Source organism: Taeniopygia guttata, chromosome Z, assembly GCF_048771995.1.
Source record: "Taeniopygia guttata chromosome Z, bTaeGut7.mat, whole genome shotgun sequence".
Lineage (NCBI taxonomy): Eukaryota > Metazoa > Chordata > Aves > Passeriformes > Estrildidae > Taeniopygia > Taeniopygia guttata.
The window spans coordinates 31,842,814-31,855,083 of NC_133063.1; the positions used below are offsets into that span (position 1 = coordinate 31,842,814).

At 52.9% G+C, this 12,270-nt stretch overlaps 1 protein-coding gene across 1 annotated transcript; it reads right to left on the reverse strand.

The window, feature by feature from the left end:
* Nucleotides 1–1,666: 1,666 nt before the first annotated feature.
* On the reverse strand, nt 1,667–8,559 carry LOC100220906 (serine/threonine-protein kinase PAK 1-like). The gene is made up of 11 exons (XM_072922827.1): nt 8,550–8,559; nt 7,859–8,111; nt 6,815–6,852; nt 5,127–5,303; nt 4,674–4,737; nt 3,987–4,035; nt 3,709–3,821; nt 3,326–3,443; nt 2,483–2,582; nt 2,002–2,198; nt 1,667–1,905 (listed from the first exon to the last, which is right to left on the reverse strand). Exons 1-11 carry the CDS (start codon nt 8,557–8,559, stop codon nt 1,729–1,731), a joined length of 1,296 nt encoding a protein of 431 aa, XP_072778928.1. The 3' UTR covers nt 1,667–1,728.
* Between the last annotated feature and the right edge of the window lie 3,711 nt (nt 8,560–12,270).

Here is a 12,270-nt window from a genome sequence, read left to right on the forward strand (position 1 = left end):
TGGAATAGGACAGATATTGTTGAGAGAGAAATGGAGCTTGAAAAAAGTTTCAAAAGATAGCCTTGCAAATAAGACTAGATATTTTGGAGAAATAGAACTATGAAAGATGCATTGCAGCAGGACCCATGAGGAGTAGTTTTAGATGATCGGCTTTAAGATATCTACATCATGGTGTAGCAAAAAGCTAATAGGCCAAGAAACACTTATTGTGTATTGTAATTAAGAAATAGTCAGCTTCTAATTGTGATGACTTGAATTATAATGTCTGTATTGTCTCACCCTTCCCATGAGTCTAAAATAGAATTAAAGTTTTTAAAAGGCCTGTTAGTTGCCCCCTCTCTGGGTCAAGAAAGAAGTATTATCCGACAGGTAAAGTTTCAGCAAACTCAGAAAGAAATTAGTACTTGGACATACAGCTTTCTGAAGGGAAGAAAGTAAAGTATTGACAAGAATAAGCCTAAGTTTTAATTGCCTGAAACACTCAAAAATAACATGTTTTGTGATAATGTACCATATGTTACACAGAGTTAAAACAACCACAACTCATTAGTATCTGGACTTTATTGCCCACTATGCTTAGAAATGTTGCTTGAAGGAACTTCATGTCAAAGACTCAGATCCTGTAGATCACTGTAGATATAGATCAAAATTCTACAAAAAAGCAATGTCAAAACCAGCAATAGTGACAATTTTCTCCTTGGCAGTAGCATCCTGGAAAATCACCAGGCCTAGAAACAAAGATGTGTATTAAACAAGCAGGAGGAAGACAAGCATCATGCTTAGCTCTAACTGTGACTTTTGTGTCGCGTCCCCTCACGACACCCCGAGTGGTGTGCTGGGCGGCAAGGGAAGAGAGGTGTGGCCGTCCCCCTGCAAGCTCTGCAATCCCAGTTATCGGCACGGGGACAGATGGAGGTGACACGGATCTTGGGGTGTAACAAGATGGATTTATTCAGTGAAGATTATGGAGCCCCAAGATCAGCTTGGGAGGGCAAACAAAGGTTTTATACAGGAACTCAGGAGGAGGGGAGTAGGAACAATAACCAATAAGGGTAGACCTGGGGAGGGGTCTAAGGCAGGACTAACAGATCATAAACCTGTCAGGGGAAATAGGGGAGTGGTATAACACAAAGTAACCATTAGGGTGTTGAGTGTAACTAAATGGACAGGGACCACTCTGGAAGAAGGGGAAGACACTAGAAGGAGTGACAGGGAATGTTCTAGGGAAGGGGCAGGGAAAGGGAGGCTTGCACTCTATAAAGCTTAAATTGAACCCAGCTTAACTAAGAAAATTCTGAAACCATTAAATTTCCTATCTACAGCACAGCCCCTTATTAAAAAGTCAGGGGATGGCTGAATCTCTGTTTAAACGCAATACATCCCCTTGCCCCTGCTCTGAGCTGGCACGGCACAAGGGCCTCCTCAGGCGCAAGCGTCTCCTCTCCAGTCTTCCAGCACTTGCTTGGCTGAGGCGACCAGAGCAGCCAGGCTGGAGGCTGGCTCGCCTGAGGTCACAAACAGATGCTGCCCGGAAGAAAAACCAAAAAAGAAAGGAACCCCCGTTACTTTCCATGAGCACATCCTCACGGGCCCAAGCAGGACTCCTTGGCTGCCCAAAAGACACACCAAGAGGACCGAGGGCAGCACATTCCCCGTGGGCCTTCCTCTCCTGGAACCTGTCTCACCCACGCAGCCCACACTCCTCTTGATCCCTTGATGCAGGTGTCCTCAGCTCACAGGGCTTTTTGCCCCTTTGCTTTTTCTTACCTGCAGGAGTTCCTGGGCAGACCAGCGCCTGTCCTCGTCTGCCTGCAGGCAGCAGCGCAGAAAGTCGCGCAGGAGAGCCGAGTGGTGCCTGGGGTTCTGCAGTTTTGGGGGCCCGTTCATTTCTATCAGTTCAAAAACCTACAGCACATGGATGGAAGAGGACACTCGAGCTGCTCCTTTCCTAGCCACAACAGCTCTCTCCACACAGAGACCCCTTGCTAAGCTGCACCTTACCCTGACACGGGCTATCCTCTCGTAAGGAGCTTCCCCTTCCACCATTTCCAGCCCCATGATCCCCAGGGACCAGATGTCCACTTTGGGGCCATAGGCTTCTCCTCTCACCACTTCCGGGGCCATCCAGCTGGGAGTGCCCACTCTGGAGCTGCGCTTGCTGCGCTCAGGGCTGAGCTGAGCGCAGAGGCCAAAGTCAGCTGAGGAGAAAAACAAAGCCTCTCAAAGCCAGCCCCTGCTGGCAAACCGGGCTAAAGGATGGCCCACTCCAAGCCTGCCAAGGCCATGCCGAGTCTAGCTGAAAACGCAGCTGAGCTCGCCTTCCCCGTGGCTGGAGCCAGGGAAATAGGGCATTGGCCATTTCGGAAACACCCTCACCATTCACGCACTGGCTGAGCAGCGCTTCTGGGGAAGTGGCAGTCACCAAAAAGCAGCCCCACAGCACACGCGGGGAACGCTGCCCCTGAGCAGGGGGGATACCCACCCAGCTTGACAGATCCGTCCATGCCCAGGAGAACGTTGCAGCTTTTGATGTCTCTGTGGATGACTCGGCGGGAATGGAGGAAATGCAGTCCTTGCAGGCACTGAGAGAGAAAGAAGGGAAGGAAAGTTAACATTCAGCATCTGATTTGATCCCAGAAGAAAGGAAAGGGCTCCAAGAGATTGACAGCTTTCTCAGGGAATTGTGAAGGAGGGCGCACTAGCACGGTGCTGTCAAGAGGAAGAGCTTGCTGCTTCAACACTCTTAGAAGTGTTTTCGATATTTCAAAGCGAAGGCATCTGAACTCGCACAAGTCCATCCTGCCATTGGTACCAAGCACGTGACCTTTGGCTGGCAAGCAGCATGGCAACGATTTCATTGGAAGCCCTGTGGCAGCAGAGGAGGAAGCAGCACATTAGACCTGTTTCAGAATCCCTCGCCATCTGGGCTGCAACGCCATGTTTTGAAGCTGAGGACATCTTCGCCCGTGGCTTGAAATTCTGCCACCCGCATGCGGGCTTAGAATGTCAAGGAATGTAGGACAGATGGACAGGCTCCAGGCAAACATTCAGAGGCAAAGCTGAGAGGAGGAAACAAGGAAACAAAGCAGGTGAGCGAGCACGAGCGCCAGAGGACAGAAAGCATGGAAGAGTGCAAGAACAGAGCCTAAGGCGCGCGGGGACTCCAGCAGGCAGTTCACTTCAGATTAATGCTCTTTCTTCTCCTCTGTGTCATGAGAGCAGCGCCAAAAGCAAGCCGGGGGCAAGAAATCTCTGCTCTCCTTAACCACCAGTTGACAAGAAGCATCCTGGGCAGGCCAGGGGAAGCACAAGCGGGACGCCTCACCTCCCGACAGACGGCGCCTATCTCTCCTTCCTCCAGGTACACTGCCCTGAGCACATCAAACAACGTGCCGCCATCCATGAACTCCATCGCCAGCCAGAGCTCCGCATCCACCAGGTAGCTGAAAGAAGGAAACCACGGCATGGAGAGAGACAGAGAGGAACGGGCACAGCTCAGGCACCCCAGGGCCTGACCCGGGCTTTTGCAACTGCTCTCCAAGCTACACATGCCAGAAGAGATTACTGAACACCAGCTGCAAACTCCTCCTGCGCACTGCAGATGAGTAGGGAAATGCTAAACGGCTCTATTTTCTGCCGGCAACCAAAGGGCGTTGTCACTTCTGGCTTGCACTCTCTAAAGCTACACAGACATGAGAACACCCCAACCTGTCTAAGTAGCTGACAATATTGGGATTCCTGGTGTCCCTCATCACCAGGATTTCATTGACAGCCAGCTCCTCGGACATCTTCTCCTGAAGAGACACTATCTTGATGGCCACCTGAAAAGACATTGGCGACCATTAACTTGAGAAGTCACTCCCTGCACGAGACCTCAAGCAACACAGAGCAAGTGCTCATGCCGTGACACAGCGAGCTGTGCCAAACTGCCCTGTTGCTAGACAGCAGAGCTTAGGGAGAAACTGCTGCGGGTATTGACACTTCACCTGTTGTCCTGTGCTGGTGTCGAGGGCTTTATAAACCGCTCCAAAGCCCCTAGAAAGAAAACGGCAGCAGAAAAAGCCCTTTATAGCCCTGGCAGTGAAAGCAAGCCTAGGCAGGAGATCTCCCTAGGCTGCCTGGACTCCTTAGAAAAGGCCGGGCTGCGGCGTCTCTTCAGCCGGCAGCACGTCAGCCCACCAGCCCTCTGCCACGCAGGACCAGGTGTCCAAGAGAACACTGAGCTCCCACTTGAAGACCAAGGAACCCTGCAAATCTCCAAGGCACATGCCCACTTGGTTCCATTCCAGTGTAAGGGGGTCTCCCTCTGTCTGTGGCTTTGCACACAGGTGTGCATCCGGGTTTACATCTGGAGAAGACTAACTTGGAAAACACTGCCTTTTAGAACTGTTCTCAGGCAGCTCTTGAGCGGCAAGGTGCCCTTTGAGGCCATACAGACACAGGGGCAGGAGATCTCCCAGGTCCTGCTCCTCACTGCTGCAAGCCAGACGTCGCTTGCATCAACTTGTCTTTGCTGATGCTTCCTGACTGCTCTGACTGAGCCGTCCTGAGAGGTGGCAGGAGGCAAAGCCCGAGCCTGACCATGTTTGGAGCTCGCCTGACTTCACGCTTGATATTGCACAAGCTGAAGACCCAGCCCATGGTTTGTTCTGTGGAGCAGACGTCCCACTTACCCTCGTCCAAGTTCTTCAAATGCCCTGTATTTCTTCATTGGCTCGCCCAGACTCACAATGCTCCCTGAGAAAGACAAAAGCAGTGCAAGGGGCTCACTTTCAACCGGAGGCCTTGCTGCCCGCACAATCCAAAATGCGTGCCCACTGTCAGGAGCTTGAGAGCTCCCTGGGGTCCAGTCACTCGCGACGTGCCAGCCCTTCTGCTCAACCAGAAACAATCTCTGCTTTTGCCTTTGGCATGAAAGGCAGCCCAGGCAGAGCCAAGCCAGGCCCAGCTGCCCCCAGAGGTAGCAGAAACACCCCGAGCGCTCCCTCGCTGCCTCAAAGCACAACAACAGCTTCTGCAGAGAGGCCTAAGCGCCTCCGAGAGCGAGGAGGAACTTCTGGCACCGCCTGCACCGAGACACGCAGACAACGCACTGCTCTGGCAGACAAGAAACACGGCAGACGTACTCAGTGTCTTCAGGCCCTGCTCCTCTCTCATCTCGGGCTGCTGGGCTGGGCTGCTGGATGAAGTGCTGGCAGCTGGGGGAGAGCTGGCTGCTGCAGGCGATGCTGGTCCAGAGCCAGGTTGAATCGCAGAGCCTGTCTTGAGCTGGGACCAGAAAGGATTGCCCGTCAGAAGGGCGGCTGGCACAGACACCCCGGAGAGCACACGGCAAAAGCAAGGCCTTTGGAAGATGCTGTCGGCCACCGCCAGGCCTCCTCAGCTGGGGGCTTTTGGACGTCCCCTTCTCAGAGGCAATGGGAAAACCACTAAGGCTACTTTGATACAGCCCCTCATGGCCACTTCCTTGCTCCATTGTGCTGGCCTTTCTGCACGACTGCGACAAGCTGTTGCTGGGCTTGCAAAGATCCACAAAGAGATGAGAGCAGGGCTCCAGAGCCTTGTTGCAGTTCTTCCTCCTCCTGTGTTTTCCTGGGCAATGAAATCATCCTGGAGCCGGCATGCAACTGTCTGCCCAGAAGCCCAGAGCGTGTCCCTTCTCTGATCCCTTTCACTGATTTCCCCTCTGTATTTCAGGCATTAGGGGGCGGCCCTTTGGGGCTGCATTCCAGCCCTGCTGAGCCCCACCCACCCTTTACAATGCAGAGCCCTCTAGGATTCTCTTCACCAAACCCTGCTCTGGCCATGTGGAAGTGAAGCGCAGTCTACATTATGCCTGAACCTAATTAGTCCATGGAGTCTGGCTTGTCCCTTCCAGGGGCCAGTGTTTTCCAAATATCCTGCCAGGCTGTCAGCTGAGTCTTTGGAGCGCTCTGTCCACTGGCCACAGGCAGCCCGCACTGACAGTGGGCACAAGGGGCTCATTTCTACGCTGGGAATAATTGCATGCTGCCTCTTGTCTGATGCCAAGAGACATTCTCGAGCTCTCTCAGCATCCCAGCAAAGTGACGCTCAAGTGTCAAAGTTCAGAACCCTTTGGCCAGGGCTCCCTGGCTTGGCTGAAGCAGCACTGGGTCATGGCAGGCACACAGCCCCCAGCATCTTCAGCCGCAAGAAACAAGGGCTGGGTTTGAAGGGCTGGCTTGAAGCTTGGCCCTGCACCAAAGGCAGGGCCAGCCTCAGATGCCACTTACTGGCTCTGCAAGTTCAGCCTGTGGAGGGACAGCAGCTGGAGGCTTGATGCTGTTTTGCTCCTCTTCAGCCTCTCCCTCAGTAACAGTGCCAGCCAGACGAGGCGCTGACCCTGCGGCTGAGCCCTGCAGACAGACAGAAGTGAGAGAGACTGGGAACAGCCAATCCTTTTGCAGCTGCTTTCTACTGTGCTGGAAAAGCCCCCAGAATAAGGGCAAATCATAGACTTGGATACAAGTGGAATTCGGAGTCATGAAAGCCCTAGGAAGATGGCTGAATGAGGTGGCACTGCCTCTTGCTGTGCATTTGATCTTCCATGCTGGCTAGAAGCAGCAAGACACCTTGGAGCTGTCACATTTGCTTTTCACTTCTTGAAAGGCTCTTGACGGGAAAATAAGGAAGGAGCCAGTGCTCCCTTTGCTACTGCTGCTGCCACCAGGCAGCTGGCCTTTCCTTCAGCCTCCCACGCTGGCACTCTACACTCTACTGCAACAGGCCAAGCTCACAGCTTGCTGCACAGTTCTTACACGCCAGCAACGTCAGAGGTTCCTTTGCCACTCACCAAAGCACAGGCTTGTCTCCATCCACGTGTGAGGTGACCTGCAGGAAGCAAGGGAAAAGGAGCCAGAGGCCCTTAGAAAAGTGCCTGTGCTGGGGGCTCCCACAGCACAAGTCATTCCCTACAGAGAGCATTTCCCTTTCCCAACATGCCTCCAGGAGCAACAGCCCTTTCCCACAGCAAGCAAGTGTGGTGGCGTGTTTTTTATTTAATTTGATATTTGTTTAGTGTTCATACCCCCCCCCCCCAATCTCCTCCTCTCCCCAGTTGTCAATCTTCCCTAGCTCTTCCCTAACCCCCTCCTCACCAAGATGTCAATCTTCCCTTCCCCTGCCCCTTTCCCCAGAACCTTCCCTGTCACTCCTCCCAGCCTCCTCCCCTGTTTCCAGAGCCTTCCCTGTCTATTTAGTGAGGCTCAACACCCTATTGGTTACGTTGTATTACTCCACTCCCCTGTTTTCCCTGATAGGTTTGTGATATGTTAGTCCTGCCCTAAACTCCTCCCCTGGTATTCCCCTATTGGTTGTTGTTCCTAAACCCCTCCTCCTGAGTTCTTGTATAAAACCTTTGTTCACCCTCCCCGGAGGGTCTTGGGGCTCACTAAATAAATCCATCCTGTGCACCCCCAAGTCCCGTGTCGCCTCCATCTGTCCCTGCGCCAACAACTGGGACTGCAGAGCTTCACAGGGGGATCGGCCGCCCGTTCTCTTCCCTCGCCGCCCAGCACGCCCACGCTCGGGACGTTGTGGTGAGAGGTTGCGGACCGCACCGCAACAGATGGTAGCAGAGGATGGTTCCCTCCTTCGTCTTGTAAAACAAACGGGCAAATTCGTGGGGGCGCCCGCCTCACAGAAGAAGAAGGAGGGAAGAGGGACATCTGCGGCCGTGGAAGTTCTGCAGGACGCTAAGAGGAGCCGAGCGCCGAGCGACCTGAAGATTCGGCTCCGGGACCCTCTCTGCCCTTGCCTCCGCGCTCTCTACCCCTCCCCAAATCAGCCGTTCTGCACTGGGGCAGACATGCTGCGGGGCTTTTAGGAGTAGACCTACCCCAGGGCAAAGAGGGCGGCTTGGCAGCAGCTCAAGGGAGCCTGAAGAACGGACAACCGAAATGGGAAAACCATCGGTCGCGGCTTTGAACGAGACCACCAGAGGCCGATAGTGGCCGAGTCCAAGGCTTCGGGGACGAGCCTTGGATGCAGCCGGAATCGGCTGGACCTGCCTGCAGGTCCCGGGAACACCCAGGCCTCTGGAAGGGCCAAGCCGAAGAAGGAACGTCCCCAGTTCGGCGCGACTTTACCATCTAGACGAGGAGGAGAATCAAGCCATCACCACCCGGGCCCAGAGGGTAAGGAGGGCTAGACGGGGTTGAGGACGACCGAAATGGGAAAACCATCGGTCGCGGTTTTGTCAATTCCGACGGGTGGCTGGGTTTCCCATTTTTCTTTTTGCGTTTTAACCCTCGCCCGTGTCCAGACGGGGACGGTTTTCGTGTACGCCCCCGGCGGGCGAGTGGGTTTTTCGTTTCTGGGGGGGAGGTCCCAGGTACTCCTCACTCAGTCTTTTATGGGGACCCATATTTGATCGCTTTTTCTTTTCTTCGAGAAGTCGTCTTTTCTATCCTCTCCTCCCCATTCTGGGCTGGACAGAGGGGGTAGAAAAGACACAGAAGGGACAGAAATAGAGGAGGTGACACGTTTACTATGGGAGGGTTGATAAAATCTTAACCAGAGCCCCTTACACCCACGCATTGCGCCGATATCCAGCTGCGTCGGGCTCCCCTCCTATAGATCTTTTTAGCTTCTGTGAAGCTTCCCATACCCCCATCCCCTCAGACTTCCCTAAAAACTTTCCCTATCCTCCCTTGGGGATGGCAGCGTACGAGCCGCCCCAAGTGCCCTGCTGGGCATTGTTGCCTTCCCTTGGAGGTGGTGTTGACCGCGCTGTCTCTGAGGGGAGGCACAGTGCATCCAGCACCCCCTTCCAAGATGGCGCTGGCCACGCCACTTGGAACCCGTTTTCCCGCCGTGATCCTTCTTTTCCGCCCCTGGTTTCCCGCCAACCCCTCCCCTTCCTCAAGGGCCCCGGCAATCAGAATTGTCGCGAGGCTAGTCCCTGTTGTTGGGAGGCGGGGCTGGATACTCCCTATCCTTCTTCTGGCTCCTCCTCTGGTGGGACGGATCGCTGTCGAGGACCTCCCATCAGAGGACCCTCCTTCTTAGGAGATCACTCCCCTTCTTGGGAGGGGTCTCCTTTGGGAGAAGGTGGGGCTGAAACCCCGGACTGGGAACCCGCCATTTTGTCCTCCCCCTAAGATGGCGGCGCTCTGGTCCACCCCTTACCGATTCCCTTTAGTAATCATGACAGTCACTCATAGAGTGATTGTCTGATTCCCCTATCCCACTCCTTAATATACCCTACCCAATGTTCCTTTTTATTTCATTATAAATTCCCCTTATTGCTTTTAATTATTTTTGGAATAATTTATTTGTTGAGTTATATTTTATAGAAAGAATAACCACTCCATTTAAGCAATACACGAGATAGTATGTCCACCATATGAATAAAGAATGAAATTAGACAGACCATGTCGCCGCTCGCTGCTTCAACTCTGCCATACGAACTTCATGAAGCTGAATATCACCAGCACCGCGACAAGTCAAGTTTTGAATCGAATCAAGTTATGAATCTCGCCGAGTGTTACCCGTGTATCGTAATTGTAATTAATTTGTACTTCTCTAATGTTCTTCAACTTATATTCTTTTATTAACTTGTAATGTTACTTTATAATTTTGCTGTATCTTATATATGAAGTTTACATTATTTGCTTATTGTATTAATTTTCTTTCAATGTCAGAACTCTCCTTCCTTTTGTAAAAAGAAAGGGGGAGATGTGGTGGCGTGTTTTTTATTTAATTTGATATTTGTTTAGTGTTCATACCCCCCCCCCCCCCAATCTCCTCCTCTCCCCAGTTGTCAATCTTCCCTAGCTCTTCCCTAACCCCCTCCTCACCAAGATGTCAATCTTCCCTTCCCCTGCCCCTTTCCCCAGAACCTTCCCTGTCACTCCTCCCAGCCTCCTCCCCTGTTTCCAGAGCCTTCCCTGTCTATTTAGTGAGGCTCAACACCCTATTGGTTACGTTGTATTACTCCACTCCCCTGTTTTCCCTGATAGGTTTGTGATATGTTAGTCCTGCCCTAAACTCCTCCCCTGGTATTCCCCTATTGGTTGTTGTTCCTAAACCCCTCCTCCTGAGTTCTTGTATAAAACCTTTGTTCACCCTCCCCGGAGGGTCTTGGGGCTCACTAAATAAATCCATCCTGCGCACCCCCAAGTCCCGTGTCGCCTCCATCTGTCCCTGCGCCAACAACTGGGACTGCAGAGCTTCACAGGGGGATCGGCCGCCCGTTCTCTTCCCTCGCCGCCCAACACGTCCACGCTCGGGACGTTGTGGTGAGAGGTTGCGGACCGCACCGCAACAAGCAAGAGAACAAACAAGGACACTAGAGTAGGCACTGTCTACATTTGGGCCTCTTTTGCCAGGAAAGAAATAGAAACACGGCCATGGGAATGCCAGTTGTTCTTTAACAGGCTGAGCTTCTGCTCTGCCCAACAGATCAAGCAGTTTTTCCTCTTCGCTTCCCTGCATTTTATAGATAGTTTTTTTAATTGCATGCACAAGTCATTCCCATCAGTTGCTGGAAGACAATACAACAGCAAAGCTTCCACAAAGGGCCCCTTTGCTGTGGCAGCTCTCTGCTGCAGCGGCCCCGCAACAGCTCCTGCCTTCAGCAGCAAAGCCTAACTGGACTGGAGTTGGTGCTGCATCGCCCGGGGAATGGCTACCTTGGCGTACCCTAGAAGGGTCAAGGCAGACAGCGACGGCCTCTAAATGGCAGCATTTGGAGCGAAAGATGCTTTCCTTCACTCCTGGAGAGAGCCACAGGGTTTTGAGAAGAACTTCTGAGCATCTCCCCCCAGAGTCCACAATTTCCAGGTTGTCTTGGTTGAAGCAGCAAGCTGAGGAAATGACAGACTCCACTGCCACGTGCTGTCCCGGGGAGGGAAGGCAAGCACTGCAGGCTGCAAATGGCATTGCAAACACTCTGTGCCTACCACCCAGTACAGATACCCCCTTCTTAGCTGATGCTGCTGGCAGGAGATTTACCAAACTGGTGGCATCCTAACGGCAATTTTGTTCCCAGGTCAACTCGGTCACTACTCTGGCCTATAGAGCAGAGCGAAGTAAAAGCCAGGGGACGCCAGCCCCAGGGTAAACCTTTACTTACGAGTCAGGTGGGTCAGGTAATATCCAGAATAAGCAACAGAAAAGATGGTGCAAACCGCAGCACAGACCTGCCCGAACATTTTGGCCGTGCTCTGCGGGTTTGCACACTGAATGCCAGCCAAGGGGAAAAGCAAGACTCCTCTCGGCGTGCAGGCCGTCTGCTGAGAACTCCTTGGGTGCAAGGATCCTCCTGCAGGGAGCGAGCGGAAAAGCTGCTCTGGACAACCAGGCCTTGGGCACACCGGTACGTCGCTGTGCTGAGAGCACCGTGACGTGACACCGCTGCCTTGACCTCACAATAGCCAGCTGCTCTGGGTTTGTTGTGCACAGCAACTGAACCTTCTCTACAGCTGACACAAGAGAAAAGCCTGGGAAGTTCTCCTCAGTCATGAAGCAGCAGAACATGTCCTTCCAGTCCATACGCCAGAGCTCAAGGCATCCCAGGGGAGCTCAGAAGACACGGCAGCCCAGCCTGCACCCAAGAACAAAAAGCAAGTGTGCTTCTTCTCCCTGGCATCTTAGTTGGTTCTGAAAAGCCAACTTCTTCCATCACATGTAGGGGGAAAAAGAAGCAAAGAAAATAAATTTCCAGGAGTATTGCAGTGTGCAGCTGCTTCTTGAGCACACCGGTGCATGTTGATTTTTGCTCCCTCTCCCTTTGCTGCACGGCCTCCCTTTTGTGGCAGGGAGATGCTGGCTTAGCTCTTGACACACAAGCTCCTCTTGTCCTGCTTGCTCTTTCTCTGGCCACTGAAAGCCTCAGAACAACCACAGGAGGTTTGCAGTGGTTCCTGGGCTGCCACAGTTGTGTTGTGTTGGAGCTCTGGCAGCAGCCTGCAACCCACTGCTCTGCAACGCCCTGCAGATGTCGAGCCCAAGGAAGGGCCCTTTGGAACAGGCCAAAGCCGCAGCCTCACAGATGTTTGCCCAGGCTCCGTGCTCCCTGTAAGATTCCTTGCAGACCCTTGCATAGCCACATCCCAATGAAAATGAGTTGTAGTCAATCCCCTCTCTGTTAAAATCTTCAGGTAGACCCAGGAGCCAGCTTGAAAGCAGAAAGAAATTACTGCGTGAGATGGCGGAAAAGTGCACGCAACTCCTCTGGAAATCAACTCAGTTCACCTGTAGAACCAGGATCCCAGACTTAGCTTGGTTTCCTGGTGACTCAGCACC

Excerpts from the sequence above, each read along its gene's own strand:
- LOC100220906 (XM_072922827.1), bottom strand. Across the intron at positions 3,444-3,708 it reads ATTGTCAGCTACTTAGACAG|CTACCTGGTGGATGCGGAGC; the intron begins GTTGGGGTGTTC and ends TCCTTCTTTCAG. Across the intron at positions 2,583-3,325 it reads TAGGCGCCGTCTGTCGGGAG|TGCCTGCAAGGACTGCATTT; the intron begins GTGAGGCGTCCC and ends TTTCTCTCTCAG.